This window comes from Bos indicus x Bos taurus, chromosome 23, assembly GCF_003369695.1.
Source record: "Bos indicus x Bos taurus breed Angus x Brahman F1 hybrid chromosome 23, Bos_hybrid_MaternalHap_v2.0, whole genome shotgun sequence".
Classification (NCBI taxonomy): Eukaryota; Metazoa; Chordata; class Mammalia; order Artiodactyla; family Bovidae; genus Bos; species Bos indicus x Bos taurus.
In genome coordinates, this window is record NC_040098.1 from 50,237,370 (window position 1) to 50,256,376 (window position 19,007).

At 47.4% G+C, this 19,007-nt stretch overlaps 1 protein-coding gene across 7 annotated transcripts in view; it reads right to left on the reverse strand.

Annotated features, from left to right (window-relative positions):
* Positions 1-19,007, reverse strand: part of FARS2 (phenylalanyl-tRNA synthetase 2, mitochondrial) — a 307,704-nt gene that overhangs the window by 126,002 nt on the left and 162,695 nt on the right. For all 7 annotated transcript variants that reach the window (XM_027525048.1, XM_027525046.1, XM_027525047.1 and 4 more), the window contains one exon: positions 16,578-16,738. In XM_027525048.1, coding sequence (XP_027380849.1) covers positions 16,578-16,738 — 161 coding nt within the window. The remainder of the gene's footprint in view (positions 1-16,577; positions 16,739-19,007) is intronic.

Genomic DNA, 19,007 nt, shown 5'->3' on the forward strand with positions numbered 1-19,007 from the left:
TGGTAACAATCCTGGGAAACCGGAGCCCAGCCCACGTGCACAGCACCACACCTAAGCCCACCCCCTCCTCCTCTCCCCCTCCTCCCATCCACTGCTGTTAATGGAGCCGAAGTTTTCACAGGGCAGCTGTCAGCGGAAGGAGGGTCCAGAGTGCAGAGCAACCAGGCCCAGCACCTCGCACATGGAGCTGGGAGCTGGACCGCCTGCAGGACGCCTGCACGGCACCCCGGGGACGCAGATCAACCACAGGCTGGGTCCTACTCCAGCGGCAACGCCAGCAGGAGAGACACATGACTATGTTATTTTTTCTTTTTTTTTTTTTAATAAAAAGCAAAATATAGCCCATAGAAAGATTTTCCACTTTTCTGCTCACTATGGTCTCCCCTCCCTTCTCCATTTTTGTTTTGTTGTGTTTCCCGATTTAACTTCTTCTGTGTTCCTAGTCAAGAGACCATGTGCAAGTTCGGGAAGCATTTCTCGCCCCTCGATCCCGAGGCAGGAGCCACCCCCGTGCTGGCCACGAACCAGACGCTCAGTAAATGGACAGCGAATGTGAACACCGCAGGTCCAGTCAGGACGATGGCCCCTCTTCCCCGTCTTTCTGAACGGAGCAGCACGTGAAGGCTGCAAACACCTGACCTTGCCTGGGTTCTAGCCACTCTGCCAAGTGGATGCGATTCCAAGTACCCGACAGTTTTATGCCCACAGAGGGATAACCCCCTGGAACCCGTGAGAACAAAACTTCCCCGACGGTTCTGTGTGTCCTGCGTACTAATCAAAAGTGGGTTTTGGCAAGCTGTTCTCTGCTGTTTGCACATCTTGACAGATACTCCATATACCTATGAATCTTAACAGAAAGACACCAGCCACCAGCCCTCCATTTGGAAGCGAGAGGGCTGCCTGGACCCAAAAGGTGAGGTCCCCTTCCCGAGGATGGCTTCCTGAACCATCGCAGCCTGACTGATGGGCTCTAGAAGCACAGAGTCAACTTATACCCCGAGAGCCTGTCCAGCACCAGCCCTGTGCACATAGGGATTTCTCAGGCAAGGTCTCAGTCACTCCTGTCATGCAAGCCAGAGGGATATCATGCCCATTTCACAGATGAGGAAACTGAGGTTTAGAAAGAACGAGTATCTGACTGCAGCGCCACCCGGCGGACAGTGCTGCTGGCCGTTCGGGTATCTGGGCTTTAGGCAGGCCAAGGCAGCGGCACAGGGCTGCCCGGTGTCTGGCGGTGGCCTTCCTGGGGACTGGGCCAATGTGGTGCAAACACCGTGAAGCCTCAGTTTCTTCAAATTAACTCTACCCTTTTTCACCTGTGGGTATTCAGTTACAGTAAAAAAAAAAAAAAAGCAGATGAAATCAAGGGCAGAAAAAAAAAAAAGAACGCAAAAGAAAGATAGGGAGGCTAGAGTGAGGACTGGATCCTCAATGGGAAGGCACTATTTTTTAAATGCTATTTTATTTAATAGATGTGGAGGTGTATTTGTGTCATCTGTGAGTGATCGTGTTGCCATGGTGATTACTTACATGTTTCCAGAAAAGAAATAACCATGGAGAAATCGATACTGCCCCAACAAGACACACAGTGCTGTTCACAGACAATCAGATCCTCCACACAGGATGGAGAGGATGTTCGAATGGGTAAAAGAAAAAAACACTGGCTTGGGGGAAAAACAACAACTTCCTTCTGCCAAACCCAGAGAGATGTGGCATTAAAACTGCATTGTTTTTCCTTTTTGTGGGCAGAGTCATTGGGCTAAAATGTAAGAGTTATCCACAAAAAATTTTGGTACATTTAACTTGAAGTAGATAGAGGCTAGAAACACAGGATAGAACAGAGGTTCTATCCCTGGGTTGGGAAGATCCCAGAGAGGAGGAAACAGCAACCCACTTCGGTACTCTTGCCTGGAGAACTCCAGGGATAGAGGAGCCTGGTGGGCTATAGTCTATGAGGTCACAAAAGAGCTGGACACGACTTAGTGATTAAATAACAACAAGTGAGTGACATCACTCAGTCGTGTCCGACTCTGTGACCCCATGAACTGTACGTAGCCTACCACGCTCCTCCGTGCAGGGGATTTTCCAGGCAAGAGTACTGGAGTGGGTTGCCATTTCCTTCTCCAGAGGATCTTCCTGACCCAGGGATTGAACCCGGGTCTTCCGCATTATAGGCAGACGCTTTACCATCTGAGCCACCAGGGAAGTCCGTTAAACAACAAATATGGTAGGAAAAGAAGGGTTTATATACAGCACTTAACATGCTTGTTTGCTATTTAATCCACTCACAGTTACTGATACAATAGCTGGGACCTGCTGAACAATAAGGTATGTTGGGCACTGTGCTAAGGCCATGACAGGTATTTAAACTGATCGATATTCACGACAACACAGTCCCCTAATGCTGAGAAGACTCAGAGGTGGCAATGAGCGGTAGGGGACTCGTGCTAGATGGCCTCAGCCTTTTCCAGGGATAAAGCAGGACTATTTGTCAAAGGAGTGGTGGGGGGAGGCTGTGGGACAACCCAGGATCCCGAAGAGAGCCCACGCATGTGAGGTGGGCCACCCAGGCCTGATACTTAGAGGCACGCTCAACATGGAACTGTGTTCTGTCAGCAAAGAGGCGAGTCTGGGGTTCATGCGGGATCGGGCCTGGCCGTGCAGGGTGCAGAAATGAGAGGGTCGGGAATGGGGGTGATGGTGAGAGTACAGGGGCAGGCTGGGCTTCCCGGAGCAAGAAGGACCGGTGTAGGCGGGGACAGCAGACTAGACCTGAGACGGGGGGGAAGTGGGAGGCCCTGGCTTGGAGCCCCCTGAGCCGGAGCCACCAGCCAGCCTCCCCGGAGCTTCCCAACCATCGTCTGTGCTGTGACAGACCATGGTTCTCCACGCGCCTCACGACCCCTCCTTCTCTACAGGATCGGGCAATCTTTTCCAGTAAATTATCTATTATTATTTAATAGGTAGGTAAGCCTATAGATTGTGATTCCTAGGTGGCTCAGTGGTAAAGAACTTGCCTGCCAATGCAGGAGACACGGGTTTGATCTCTGGGTGGGGAAGATCCCCTGGAGGAGGGCATGGCAACCCACTCCAGTATTCTTGCCTGGAGAATCCCATGAACAGAGGGCCACAGTCCCTGTGGTCACAAAGTCAGATACGACTGAGTGACCGAGCACACACAAGCATGTAAACGACTGAGTGACCGAGCACACACAAGCATGTAAGTCATTTTTGAAATGCAGGTATCACGCCCGTATGTCGCGATCAAGGCATGAATGAAGTCAGACCAAAAGGAAACCGGCCTGTGTCTCGATGGCTGCAGGCCCACCACGCAGGGGTCCACCCTTTCCTACGGCCCTCCCTCTGATCACAATCAACTAATTAGTCAAGAAATCACGTTCGAGGCTCCACCTCATTTGCTGGGTGCCCGAGTTCAATCTACACACTAATGGGTGTGTTTCTGCCTTTAACAGATGCAGTGCGTGCACTCTCTGGCGCGGAGCTGGGCATGCACAGTGGCAGGGCTGCTGCGGATGCCCAGCCTGGTGCCAGGAGCCTGTCGGTCACCTTTCTCGCTCCCGTTCTAGACTCTATTAAATACTCAGGTGCTCTCTTCTGCAGTCTCGTTGAAGCTCCACACCCAGAGATGTGGCTTTTTTCGAGGGTGAACCAACCGAGTAATGAGGTGTGTTTTTCCATTCTCTTTTTTTTTCTTTCAAAAGGTTAAATGGCACAGTGCAATTTTCTGTGAAGCAGGTGTGCAGCTAACAAGGTGATAATTGGAAAACTGGGTGAAAAGGAAAAATCCTATAAAATTATAAACCTGCAGTATCTGGGAAAGAGGGTAACTGAATTACCTCTGGAAGATGAAGAAGCTATGGTAATACAATGCTAAAGATGCAAACTGGAGTCCACAGGAGTGAAAAAAGGAGACGCAGGGGCTGTTAACGCTCCCCTGGGAGGCAGGGGGCACACCGTAACACTCAGGATTGCTGAAGATTTAAACAGATGGTGCAAGCCAACCTTCAGGAGCACCTCTCTTCTCATGTCCTCACACTTCCAACAAGATAAACACTTTAGGAAGATCTTCCAAATATTCAAACGTGGATAGCATTTACTAGGATATTTGAGTTTAATTTTTTTTTCTCCCATTTTTCAGTCGTGGTCAGGGAAAAAAACACACTTTTTTCTCCTTAGGATACAGAAATGTTCCAGAAGAGATCTCCAAAACCTTCCAACAACTGTGATTTCCTGCCCCTTCCCCGTTTTTGTAATGATGTAACATTAGCTTTCGGTGATGACCCACGTTTATATGAAACTGTTCTCAAGCAAGGTCCAAGAGCCTGAAGCATCTTCAGAGTGACGTCAGCAGTGCCCCAGCTGAGCAGACACTGAAGGAGGACGGCTGTCTGGCCCTGTGGGCCCTCTTCATCCCGCCTCCTTGTTAGTGTGGTCCTCTGGCCAGGAGGAAGCTTCATCTGAGTCTTATTCCCCCGCACCAGCGCTGGACTCGCTCACCAGCCACATTTGCTGGTGACGACATGCCCGCCCCACCTCACCCTGCCCTGGACCATCCACCCTCTGAGAACTCAGCCCCGATTCACCCTCCCCAATAAACACCGGCTCGCAACTTCGCCTCCTTCCTGCCTCAGCCTGAGCGGTCACCTGGATACAGCCATACCTGCTACCATCCCCGAGGACCTGTCTGTGCCAATTAAACAAAACAATGGTAAAGACGACGCCAACAAAAAAGCAGAGCTTGAAAGGGGACATTAGTGAATCCTGAGTTCAAATGTTTCCACTCAGGTAAATTCTTCAGTTCTGGTTTTTTTCTCCAGTGTTCCATCCACTGAGCTCTAAAGGCCAGACACCTGGGGATCACTCTCTTTCTCCTGTATCTTTACCTAAAGTGTGTGAACACCCCGTGTGCCCAGGTCAGCAGAAGTCTGCTTGTGTAGCTATAAGGACAGTGAACAGAGCCCCTCAACTCTCAAGGGGCATGAATCTCAATTCAGATGAAACCCCACAGGCACCCCACGTGGTCACCCCAAAGCCCTTCAGTTCTGGCTCCTAAAACGTGTCGAGCCCGAACCTGACCTTCTAGTCTCTCCACTGCTGCCCCCTCCCACTTGCCCCCGTTTCTTCCCCAGCCTGAGCGAGGGCTGGAGTGGACCCCTGGCCTCCTGGCTCCCACCCCTCCTTCATGCTTCAGAACGACGATCATGTAAAGTGGAAATCCGATGATGATGGTTTATATACTGTTAGCTGCCTTCCAGAGAAAACTCAGCCTGCCCTCGTCCACACGCCGCTCGATCTCAGAGCGCCCCCCCCCACCACACCGGACACACGGAGCAGAGGCACAGACGACAGCGGGGTCGTGCCTCCTGACGCCCCCCTGGTCAGAGGCCGGGCCCACGTTCCTCGGAGCCCCTCACTGTTCACGTGCCCCCAGCGCCCGCGCTGCCCCAGGACGGGGCCCACGCTGCATCCCCGGCGTCAGGCACAGTGCCTAGCGCGGAGGCGCAGGGGCCTCTCAACGCAGCGCTGATAACGTCCTCGTGCTGGGGAAATCCTGCCCGTTTCCCGCGCTCCATCCGCGGTCTCAGCCCCCAGCAGGCAGATGCTGCCCACTGCGGCCGCAGGCAGCCCGCGAGGCGCCGCTTCCTCCTCGCTTCCCGGACGACCTACCTCGGATGAAAACCGCGTGTGAAAAGAGGGACACGCAGAGAGAAAACGTCACAAAGGAAGAGACCGCAGAGAGGCGGGGACAGCGAGGCGGAGGGAAGGGCCGACGCCAGCACGGCGGCTCAGAAGCCAAGCGAGGCTCCTCCACGGCCGGCCGCGGCCAAGACAGGGCCGCCGAGTGCCCGGGGGACGGAGCGGGGCGGGCGCCGGGGGCGAACCGCCGCCCTCACACCTGGGGAGAGCAGGAGGGGCGGCCACGGTGACGGGAGCGGGGCAGGCGCCCAGGGGAGAACCGCCGCCCTCACACCTGAGGCAGGGGCAGCCACTCGGGACGGTGTGGGGGAACCTGCCCCTGAGGCTCCGCCACCAAGAAGTCATTTCAAGAGGAAAGGGTCTGCATAGACAGGGGCTGGGTCCCCTTCTGCAAAGCCCTGCTACCATCTTCTCGTGGCTCCTCGGGATCTCAGAATCCAGACTCGGTTTCAGGGGATTTCAACCACCTGAGGGACTTCTCCGAGGGACAAGGGCGCAGGAGCCGTCATAATCTCTTCCAAAACAGACACTCCCCCAACCCCTACCCCCCGGGGCAAAATTAAGTCCAAACAAATGCCAGGAGGAGCCGTGCTGTCAGGGGTGGGCGGGGGAGATACAGAAATCTAACCATCACAGTGATCTCTTCAAGAAAATTAGAGATACCAAGGGAACATTTCAAAATGTTGGGCTCCATGGGCTCAACAAGTGTTGGGCAAAGATGGGCTCGATAAAGGACAGAAATGGTATGGACTTAACAGAAGCAGAAGATATTAAGAACAGATGGCAAGAATACACAGAACTGTACAAAACTGGTCTTCACGACCAAGATAATCACGATGGTGTGATCACTCACCTAGAGCCAGACATCCTGGAATGGGAAGTCAAGTGGGCTTTAGAAAGCATCACTATGAATAAAGCTAGTGGAGGTGATAGAATTCCAGTGGAGCTATTTCAAATCGTGAAAGATGATACTGTGAAATATGCCAGCAAATTTGGAAAACTCAGCAGTGGCCACAGGACTGGAAAAGGTCAGTTTTCATGCCAATCCCAAAGAAAGGCAATGCCAAAGAATGCTCAAACTACTGCACAATTGCACTCATCTCACACGCTAGTAAAGTAATGCTCAAAATTCTCCAAGCCAGGCTTCAGCAATACGTGAACCGTGAACTTCCAGATGTTCAAGCTGGTTTTAGAAAAGGCAGAGGAACCAGAGATCAAATTGCCAACATCTGCTGGATCATCAAAAAAGCAAGAGAGTTCCAGAAAAACATCTATTTCTGCTTTATTGACTATGCCAAAGCCTTTGACTGTGTGGATCACAATAAACTGTGGAAAATTCTAAAAGAGATGGGAATACCAGACCACCTGACCTGCCTCTTGAGAAACCTATATGCAGGTCAGGAAGCAACAGTTAGAACTGCACATGGAACAACAGACTGGTTCCAAATAGGAAAAGGAGTATGTCAAGGCTGTATATTGTCACCCTGCTTATTTAACTTCTATGCAGAGTATATCATGAGAAATGCTGGGCTGGAAGAAGCACAAGCTGGAATCAAGATTGCCAGGAGAAATATCAATAACCTCAGATATGCAGATGACACCACCCTTATGGCAGAAAATGAAGAGGAACTCAAAAGCCTCTTGATGAAAGTAAAAGAGGAGAGTGAAAAAGTTGGCTTAAAGCTCAACATGCGAAAACGAAGATCATGGCATCTGGTCCCATCACTCATGGGAAATAGATGGGAAAACAGTGGAAACAGTGTCAGACTTTACTTTTTTGAGCTCCAAAATCACTGCAGATGGTGACTGCAGCCATGAAATTAAAAGACACTTACTCCTTGGAAGGAAAGTTATGACCAACCTAGATAGCATATTCAAAAGCAGAGACATTACTTTGCCAACAAATGTCCGTCTAGTCAAGGCCATGGTTTTTCCGGTGGTCATGTATAGATGTGAGAGTTGGACTGTAAAGAAAGCTGAGTGCCGAAGAATTGATGCTTTTGAACTGTGGTGTTGGAGAAGACTCTTGAGAGTCCCTTGGACTGCAAGGAGATCCAACCAGTCCATTCTAAAGGAGATCAGTCCTGGGTGTTCATTGGAAGGACTGATGTTGAAGCTGAAACTCCAATACTTTGGCCACCTCATGCAAAGAGTTGACTCACTAGAAAAGACTCTGATCCTGGGAAGGATTACGGGCAGGAGGAGAAGGCGACGACAGAGGATGTGATGGCTGGATGGCATCACCGATTCGATGGACGTGAGTTTGAGTGAACTCCGGGAGATGGTGATGGACAGGGAGGCCTGAAAGTTAAGTCGCTCAGTCATGTCCGACTCTTTGCAACCTCCTGGACTGTAGCCTACCAGGCTCCTCTGTCCATTGGATTCTCCAGGCAAGAATACTGGAGTGGGTTGCCATTTCCTTCTCCAGGGGATCTTCCTGACCCAGGGATTGAACCTGGGTCTCCCGCACTGGAGGCAAACGCTTTAACCTCTGAGCCACCAGGGAAGTCAAGGACAGGGAGGCCTGGCGTGCTGTGATTCATGGGGTCGCAAAGAGTCTGACACGACTTAGCGACTGAACTGAACCATCACAGTCACCCATAGCAGACTGTGGCCGGACCTCGAGAATGGCCGGCAGCTCTTTCGTCACCAAGGCCGGGACTGAGTGACCAGCAGCCCTTGGGAGACTGGCTTAAGGCAAAAGAAATGGTCAACAGGTATGTGGAAAGATGCTGAACATCACAGATCATTAAGGAAACGCATCAAAACACAATGAGATAAACTTCACGCTTACTGGGATGGCTACTATATTAAAAAAGACAGAAGATAATAATTTTTGGCAAACAAGGGAAATTGGAACTGTGCTCTGTCGGTGGCAATGTAACATGGTGCAGCCGTGGTGGGAAGCAGTGTGACAGTTCATCAAAAGACCTAAAAAGAGAATTAGTCTATGATCCAGCAATCCCACGTCTGGGGAAGAGTTCCCAAGAGAATTGAAAGTGGGGTCTTGAAGAGATAACTATATCCCTATGTTTATAGTGGGATTGTTTCACAACAGTCAAAGGGTAGGGGGCAACTCAAGTGTCCAACCACAGATGAAGGAATAAGCAAAACACGTCACAAAAAGATGCACACAGATGAACTCCCTACAGTGATCAATTCAAAGAGAAAGGAAATGAAGTGGGTTCCAAGGCCTGTGAGGTAGGGGGTTGTTGTTGTTATTCGCTCAGTCGTGTCTGACTCTTTTGCAATCACCTGGACTGCAGCCGGCCAGGCTCCTCTGTCCATGGGATTTTCCAGGCAAGAATACTGGAGTGGGTTGCCATTCCCTTCTCCAGGGGATCTTCCCAACCATGGGATTGAACCATGGGATCTCCTGCATTGGCAGGCAGGTTCTTTACCATCTGAGTCCCCGGGGAAGCCCTCAAAATATACTAAAGTGTTTGTAAATGATAAAATGTAAATTTTATCATTTATGATAAAAACTCTTAGCAAACTAGAAATAGAAGGAAATATCCCTAATTTGATTAAAAAAAAAAAAAAAAGCTTTACAAAAAAAACCTACAGCAATCACTTTAAATAAATACTTATTCACAAACTTTCAAGATCAGACATTTAATTAGGCTTAAATTTTACATCATCACAGTTCATTTGGTTCAATCTCCCCAGTTCAGTCTACTCCAATAAGAATCAAAGGATCATTCAGGGCAAAGTGACTTTTTCAAAGTCAGTAGCTGATAAATTGCCTTTTCCACTTAGATCTGCAAACCCCTGCAATTCGTTTTTGAATAATTAGGAGTCTGGGGTCGAATTTCATTTTTTTTCCCATATGGATTCTCAATTATCCGTGCTTGGTTTGCACAGACGTCGCCTCCTCCTGTGGGTTCTATAGTGCAGGCCATGTCAGGAGGCCAGAAATAATACAAAGCTGTGTTTCTGGGCTCCCGACTGCCTTTCACAGGCCTCTGTGTCTGCCTTGGCTTGGGTCCACACTCTTACAATTACTGTAAAAAAGACTTGACATCAGAGAAGCAAGTCCTTCAGCTTAGTTATTTGGCTGTTTTGGATTCTCTGCATTGCAATACACATTGTAGAATATGCTCATCAAATTCCTCATTAAATCTCCCTGAATTTCTACTTCTTTATTTAAAATTTAATTTTTAAATTTTCTATAGAACAATAACTGATTTACAATGTTGCATTAGTTCCAGGTGGTGAATTTCTATTTTTTAGCTACTGTGGCTGTCCCGTGTCATTTTGAAGCAATCCTACAAACTTTATACATACATACATATATATATATATATATATATATATATATATATATGCAAACTGCAATAATAACCTGAGGATGGCAAACATCAAACCAAAGGCAGAGGTCACCTCTGGGGAAGAAAGCAGGAAGAGGGGTCCATCAGGGAGGCATGGGTGTGTCAAATACATTTCGAATGCTTTTCTTCTTTACAGGGATCTGTGGTAAATCCCAGCATATTTGCTGGGTGGAGGGTACACAGTTCTATGTTATTAAAAAGTCAAATCAGAAAAATAAATGTTTGTATGTTTAGATTTCATAATTTTAAAAATGAATACAGATAAATATACCATAGCTACTTGCTCTTCACCCACTGATTAAACAAGAGTTCACACTCTGCCAAACGGACTCTACAAGGGTCATCTATTTATAATCCACTATCCTTGGTCATGAATTACAGTCTCTGATTGTAATTTATAAATCTCACAGGGAGGCCCTTGAGAAAATAAATTCTTCCCTCAAATGGAAAGAAAACATTTGATTCATTACTCAGCCAAGTGATGGAAGGAATAATTAAGCTATCCACGATATAAATGAATGCTTATGTTAACCATTCTTCATTTTTAAGATCACAAGATTATACATACAAAACGCCAACTGAAGTGCACAGTTGAAAAAAAAAAAAAAAGCTGTGTGATAATGGAATCACAAAGTAATTCTCATTTCTCAGTCTAAATACAGGCTGACTTTAAGTTACAGATGAACCCAAATGCTTCCCTCATCCTCTGAATAACGGAGTTATTCAGTTACTCGGTTCAGCTCACCACTAACTGAAACTGTGAGGAGTTTTGTTTCTCCTTTCATTCAGGATGAGGCAAATTAGACATACACAACAACGCGCTTACCTTTCATGACTAATAACTTAGCAACGTAAATTACTTCGGTTTTATTCGCTCCCCAGAACATTAATAAAAACCTTGAAATTTCCACCTGAACTGGCTCTGGTATTCCAATGATTGCTCCGAGAGGCGCATCCCAGGCTGAGCCCCTTGAGGTCGGCAGTCCAGCCTTTTCCCTTTGGCCACTGTAAGTTAACTCAGGTGCACGTGCCTGGGCGACCTGGATTTCTACACTGTTTCAAACAGAGAAAATCACATCCCATAGCCACATCCTGTCCACGCCTCCCATGCCACTGACGTAGGAAAACAGGCACAGCCAGGTCCAGGCAAGGGGAGCATTATGGCTTCCCAGGTGGCTCAGATGGTAGAGAGTCTGACTGCGGTGCAGGAAACCCAGGCTCGATCCCTGGGGCAGGAAGAGGCCCCAGAGAAGCAAATGGCAACCCACTCCAGTATTCTTGCCCTGGTGGGCTACAATCCATGCTTAAGGTAAGACTGCTGTTGATGCTGCTACTAAGTCGCTTCAGTCGTGTCCAACTCTGTGCGACCCCAAAGACGGCAGCCCACTAGGCTCTTCTGTCCCTGGGATTCTCCAGGCAAGAATACTGGAGTGGGTTGCCATTTCCTTCTTCAATGCATGAAAGTGAAAAGTGAATGTGAAGTCGTTCAGTCCTGGTAGGACTAGGCCCTCCTTAATTTGGATTCCCCAGTGGTTCTAGTGGTAAAGAATCTGCCTGCAATGCAAGAGATTCAAAAGACGCAAGTTTGGTCCCTGGGTCGGGAAGACAGCCCCTGGAGGAGGAAATGACAGCCCACTCCGGTATTCTTCCCTGGAAAATTCCAAGGACAGAGGAGCCTGGCGGGCTGCAGTCCACGTGGTCACAACAGTCCGACTCGACTGAGCATGCATGCACCTGGTGGTGTCGACAAACAGGAAGCTGTTGGACAGCTTCGCTGGGTTAATGGCCAGAAAGTTGTAACAAGGATGTTGAACGTGTGTGCATATAAAGGTCACACAACGTAACTGTCCAATCTTTACCAGAAGACCTGAGGACCTCATTCTTACTGTTTTAAAAGTGCGTTAAATAAGGAAGAAATGTGTGGTGGCTGCCCTTTATTTTGCTTTCACAAAGATAAAAAGCAGTCATAAATCCACAAGCCTCTGACGACAGAGGCCCCGGGACAGACACAGGGTCACAATCCAACGGGACTCAACAGACCGAGGGTCTGTGAAACATCCTCACATCCAAGACGGGCAAAGCAAGGTGGAGGTGGAAACCGGGCAGGAAGGGCCAGGAGTCACGAGGGGACCGTGGCCGCCTCGCCCAGTGGCTGTGGAGGTCGGGACAGCAGGAGCACCAGTCAGCATGGACAAGATGCTCACTGCGATGAAGGCTTTACATAAATGCACCAGGACGGCTCCCATGGCAAACGGGTCCATCCTGCTCGCTGCATCTCTCCACGTCCAACTGTCAACAATGACTACAGGGCACAAACAAATGGTCCTGTGGCTGGTCATCTCCCCCAGCGCCTGTGATTTTCTATGACTTTCTTCTAGGATAAATATCCTCCTTCCTGCAGAAGAAAAATATTTATGTGCTTTTTTGGGGGAGGCGAGATGGAAAAAAATGCACAGGGAAACAGTGGGAAGAAAAATGAGATCCACTAATTTCACTACAACATAATGAAGCTGATGGGATTCTCGAAGCTGGATTTATCTGGGAAGAGAATGAGGAAACACCGCATAATCCTGCACTGAGTCTCTACCAGACAACATTTATGGTAATGACAGAGAAACCGGATCTAGGAACTATTCCAAGTCCCGGAGATTAGCAAGTAATCACAGGCTCAAGTCCTGATACAATTCTGGAGAGACGTGGAAGGATTCCGAGAATTAACTAGCAAAATAGGATTAAAAAAAGATGAAAATTTTGATCCCTGCCTACACTGGTCAGTATTAGCAAAACTCTACATTCACCTGTGTGCAGCCCTTCACTGCACTTCATATTACTTATAATTTTGTTGTTTAGTAGCTCAGTCATGTCCGACTCTTTTGCGACTCCATGGACTGTAGCCCGCCAGTCTCCTCTGTCCATGGGATTTCCCAGGCAAGAATACTGGAGTGGGTTGCCATTTCCTTCTCCAGGGGATCTCCCCAACCCAGGGGTGGAACCGTGTCTTCTGCACTGCAGGTGGATTCTTTATCACTGAGACATGGGGGAAGCCATCTCTTGATAAATCTGTCTCCTTTTCCAGATTGAAAACAGCTTGAAGTCAGAAACTGTCCATTTCATCTCATTGAATCCAGAGCGGTGCTTCGTCTAGGAAACAAGATTTTACCAGTTCAATACTAGGAGCTCCCTGGAGTCGGCTTTAGTGAAAATCCTAGCTCTGTGACTTGCTAGCAGAGTTCTTGGGGCTGAGTTCCTTGTTGGTTCCAAGGCTCAAGTTTCACTGTCTATACAATGGGCTAATAGACTTCACCCCCAGCAGATCCTGAAGAATGAGAGCTATGATACAGGCAAACTATCTGGTCCCAGGACTTGAACCCAGCACCCAAAAATGACAAGTGTCATAAGGCACTAAATAAATTAATGCACAGACTACGGGGCCCTGAACCATGACCGTGGGAAGACACAAAATAAGGGGAAACGGCCAACCTTGGCCGGAAGAAACTCGCAGTCCTCCCACAGCAGTGCTCGCAGCTGATGCCTGGTACCCCAGGGAGACCAGCGACCAACTGATGGCTTCCCAGGAGTCTGACTACGACCGACCTCAGAGACGACGGGCAACAGGAGACCCACCTCTCACCATCACTGAATGGCTGGCATCGGCCAACGCTTTGTGCCTTCAGACTCAGCCTCACCATCGTTTATAATCATGTTACATGTTCTTCCTCAGACAGGCCAACATCAGTAAGTGACAAAGGAGTCCCTATTTCCTTCATGTATAGACCCATGACCACTCCACACAAATGGTCAGAAACTGCTCACACTTTCATATTATCTATCTTTCTTACGCCTAACGACAAAATCTCCTCTATTCTATCTGAAGCAAGCAATTTGCCATGATGGAAATGGAACAGATAAAGGTATATGCAGACCTTCCCTGGTGGTCCAGTGGCTAAGACTCTGCGCTCCCAAGCAAGGGGGGCCTGGGTTCAATCCCTGGTCAGGGAACAAGAGTCCACACACCACAGCTGAAGACCCCACGTGCCACAGCTAAGGCCCGGCGCAGCTAAATGAACAAACAAACAATGCTTTGTTTAAAAAAGGAAAAGTGTATGTGATGGGCTGAACAACGACCCCCAAAGATGTCCACTTCCTCATCCGAGGAACCCGTGGATCTGTTACCTGACACTCCAAGACTACTTCACGGATGCGGCGAAGAAAACATCTTAGTGCGTAGAGATAAGCTTGTCGCAAGGGCCCTTGTGAGAAGAGACAAATGCGTGGAGGGAAGGCAGAGCAGCCACATAGGGAAGGAAAGGTAGGGACGCGGTGCAATGCAGTCAGGGGTCAAGGATCGAGGTCCGCCCAGAAGCTGACCCAGGCAGGAGGAGGGGAGGATCTCCCCTGGAGCCTCTGGGGGCCCCGCCCCGCTGCCCCTGAGCCTGAGCCTGGCAGACTGACTGAATTCCTGACCTCCGGGGCTGTAAAATAAGAGAGATGTATGGGTTGAACCTGCTAGCTTTGTGGTAATTTGTAACGTTAGCCACGGGAAACTGACACAATATAGTCAATAGATACTAATTATAAGGGAGTCATTAGGAAGTAGCTCTCTGTGATCTATAATTCACAAAGCATTTTACAGAGATCTACTGTCTCAGCTATCACATCCTAACCGCCCCACCCTCCTCCGCCAGAAGTTAAGTTTCTTACACAAACTTAAGGAGACGCAAAATCCAGTTCGACTCCTGGTCATGACAAAGGGATCTGGCTTCACTGCCTTCGCTGCCTGCCCGGGGAGAGGGTAAGGCTTCCTGAGGATACGTGTTGCCAACATTTAAAAACGAAGACGAGTAAAGAAGCAGCAAAATGTGACCCATTACTAAGAAGAAAAGAAGACTAAAAGGAGAACAACAGAGAACTGAAAGCTCGGAAATAACAGACCAAGACTTAAAAATCACCATCATGAACAGGCTGAAGAATTTAAGGGAAACTGTACAAAATGGATGAAGAGATGGAGCATTTCATCAGTCAAAAGGATGCAAGTAGAAACTGGAGAAATGATGAGTACAAAGTTGGAATGAAAACTCGCTGGAGGGGCTTAGTGGTTACGTGGATGCAACAGAGAAGACGAGGAAACCCAAAGATAAGACAAGAAAAACTACCCACGATAAAGCACACAGTGGGGAAAAAGTCAACAATAAAAAGCACACCCTGGGCATCAGAGTTCTGTGGCACAAACCCAAATGTGCTGATACACACGTAGTCACAGTCTGAAAGGCATAGAAAGAAAGAAAGAATTGTTGGAAGAGATGTGAGGCTTTTCAAAAAGGGTTGAAAAGCACTAATTCAACACACTGAAGCCCCAAGCAAGATAACAGACAGAAAGTCACACACAGGTCAACCTGCCAAAAACCAAAGTGAAAAGACAGAGGCAACGAAATGACACATTTTAAAGAACTAAGAGGAAAAAATAGAGCAAGCACAAATATTGGCAACCTGGACACCTATATCCATGGAAAATATTACTAATATAAAATAAAGATGAAACAAAGGCATTTCCAAACAAAAGCCAGGAAAATTCACGCTGCACTACGAGAAACGGTAAAGCAAGTCCTTCAGACTTACAGAAAATGATTACTGAAAAAAGTCATGAAGGGCAGTGAGGAATGGGCAGATATCAAGAAAAATACATTTTTAAATTTCTTTGAAGGACAATGGCTATTTGAAGCAAATAGAGCAATGTATTGTGGGATTATACTATACAGAGAAATAAAATATGACAGTAATCAAGAAAAAGAGTAAACAGAATCACAGTATTGTAACATTAAATGTTTCATGGAGTTGTAGTACTCTGGTTACTCAAGGTAAAGTGTGATGAGTTAATTATGCCTACTGTAATGTAGAATAACCACTTAAAAATAATATAAAATTGAGAAACTAAACAGCAATAGAGTAATAAAATATAATACAAACAACCCCCCGCACAAAACCTCAATTTCCAAATAAAGAAAAAGAACAGAAAAGGAAAATGGATAAGAATTAAAGATATAATAAAAATTAACCCCAAGAATATCCCATGTAATATACTGAGTGTAACAAAGAGTCAACACCCCAATTAAATATGGGTTTACAAAAGACCCAGATGTTTACAAGAGACATGCTTTTAATATAAAGACAGAAACTGAAAATAAAATGATGAAAAAAATGCACATTTCAAACACTAATCGTAAGAAAATCAATGTGTCTAGATTAGCATTAAAAAAAAAAAAAACTGAACTGTAAAAGTATCATCAGTGATAAAGATGGATATTTCATGAAAAACAGACATTAATGAACCCAAAGTTGGTTCCCTGCTTAGACTAACAGGCTTGATAAATCCCCTTTTATCAGTATATAATTTTAGAAGGTCCATGGATCTCGTGTGTTTATGAATCTCTATTGAAAACACTTTCCAAGGTCACATTACCTTTAAACTCACTGGTACTCTTTACGGCGCGTGACCCGTCACTGTGCTCACGGGACGCCCGCCGCACTCACCTGGAACGTCACCTTCTGGTTGATGTCCGGCACGCGGAACTGCTTCAGGAAGCGCTCATCCTGACTCCAGAAGAGGCGGATGTCGGGGATGTCGTAGAGGATCATGGCCAGCCGCTCCAGCCCCAGCCCGAAGGCCCAGCCGATCCGGTCCTGAGCTCCGGCTGCAGTGGGGAGAGGAGACCAGAAAGAGGGTTTAAGGGCACGAGGGGCCGCAGGTCCATCCCACTCCTGACACCCGGACAGGACCTCAGCGGGTGGCGACCAGAGGCAAGGTGCGTTTACACAGTGAATGTTTATCATGAGCTTATTAAAAATGTCTATCTGAAAATGAGTATGTACTATGATACCACTCTTTAATATAGGGACAAATAAGGCTTGTAATGTAAAATAAAAATAATGATGATAAAGTGTGATGTTCAAAGATTATGAGGTTAATAGTTTTAAAATATGTTTAAAACATGTTTCTGAACTGTCTTCGCAAATTAATCAAAGATAGGTGGAATATTAATGTTGCTCTGTGAGTTAGACTTTTTCCTTAATTATTAAATCCTTTACATTTTATTATAAAATTTTTAGATAAAGCCAACCATCTGAGCCCAGCACCCACAGCTGAAAGAACAGTAGGTTTAGTGTATTTGAATCTATTTAACATGCAGCAGTTTTTAGTTCTTAGCTCTGCTTCTTTCATTCATTACCCTCCCCAGCTTCCTTATCCGCTGAAACTTTCCTAGAGCAAGATAAGAACGACATGCAGCCCCCAACGGTAGGTAAGAAAAAGAAAAACAACCTCATTATTCAGACAGGCAAAGAATAGGAAGATGTGCACAAAAAGGGAGAAAAAAAATGATTCTTAAGCAAATGAAAAGTTTACTTAAGAAAAACAAAAGTGCACCAGATTACCATTTTTTATTTATTTGACTGGCAAAAATAAAAACACCTCATCGCATACTTGACACCAAAGCCAAGGGAAACCACGGCCTTTCATATGCTGAGAGCAGGCGCGTGTGGGGGCTTTTCACCCCCAGACCCAAGGAGCATCACCCTGTTGCCGTCCTCAGTCACAGACACACCACTCTGCCACTTTGACCACCAGGCTGCTTCCCACGCACAGGAAGCCACGGATGTATAAGGCTGTTTACTGGAGCATTGTTTATAACAAGACAGTAAACAACCCAAGCGTCCATGAAGGACGCGGCTTGAATAAACCCCACTATATCCATACAGTGGAATATTATGGATAGAAAAAAAAAAAGCAGTAGCCGTCTGTCCTTTTAGGGGAAGTAACTGGGCGAATGGAGAACAGGCTTTTATATACGCCTTTTATATAACGCGTGAGAAGAAACATTTCAGATAAAAATTCTCAAGGCTGAATGAAATAACTTCTGTCTATTCCGGTGAGGTTATAAGAACAAAGGGCCTCCCCTGTGAAGCTAGTGGTAAAGAACCCACCTGTTAATGCAGGAGACCTAAGAGAGGCAGGTTCAATCCCTGGGTTGGGAAGATGCCCTGGAGGAGGCCACAGTAACCCACCCCAGGATTCTTGCCTGGAGGATCCCATGGACAGAGGAACCTGGAGGGCTATAGTCCATGGGGTCGCAAAGAGTCGGACACGACTGAAGGGACTAAGCAGGCCCGCATCATATTTGAAAAGTAACCAAGAGATGCATTTAGGACACGACTGAGGCGACTAAGCAGGCCCACATCATATTTGAAAGGTAACCAAGAGATGCATTTAGGAAGATCACAATATACAAAAAGTCAGGGTGGGTGTGACGCGGGGGCCTCCTGGCTGCCAATGAGGACAGGCCTGAGAGGACCCCGGACGCAGAGCAGCGAGGGGCCATCCCGTCGGCACCTAAGACCGCAGCACCTCGTACGTGGACGCTCAAGGACGAGGCCCTCAGGAGGAGCAGCCTCCAGCTTCCTCCACTGCCCACCACCTCTGACTCACACTCATTCTTACTGCAAAGCCTGCTGCTGACGGCCAATCACCAGGAAGGGCTGCAAGGAAGGACGTCTATGGGCTGAGCTGCATCAAATTCTATTTTTGAAACACTTTGCTTTGGTCCCATTGAGATCTGCCTCTTCTGAATTGCACCCCTGCAAAATGGCAACCCACTCCAGGATTCTTACCTGGAGAATCCCATGGACAGAGGAGCCTGGCGGGCTGCAGTCCATAGGGTCGCAAGAGTTGGACACGACTGAGCAACTAAACCACCACCTCTGAGCTGTCTGGCCCATCACGTTCGGAAGGTGCAGGAGCTCCTTGTCCAGAGTGCTGGTCACTAGGTCACTGAGTCGTCCCTACAAGTCTTCATGAAATAAACTGATCTCAGGTCTGAGAAAATGCTAACAGGAAAAGCTTCTTTTCTTCTCCCAAACAACTGGATCGTTTTCACTGTGAGGGTATCTCAACTTTACATAACTGAT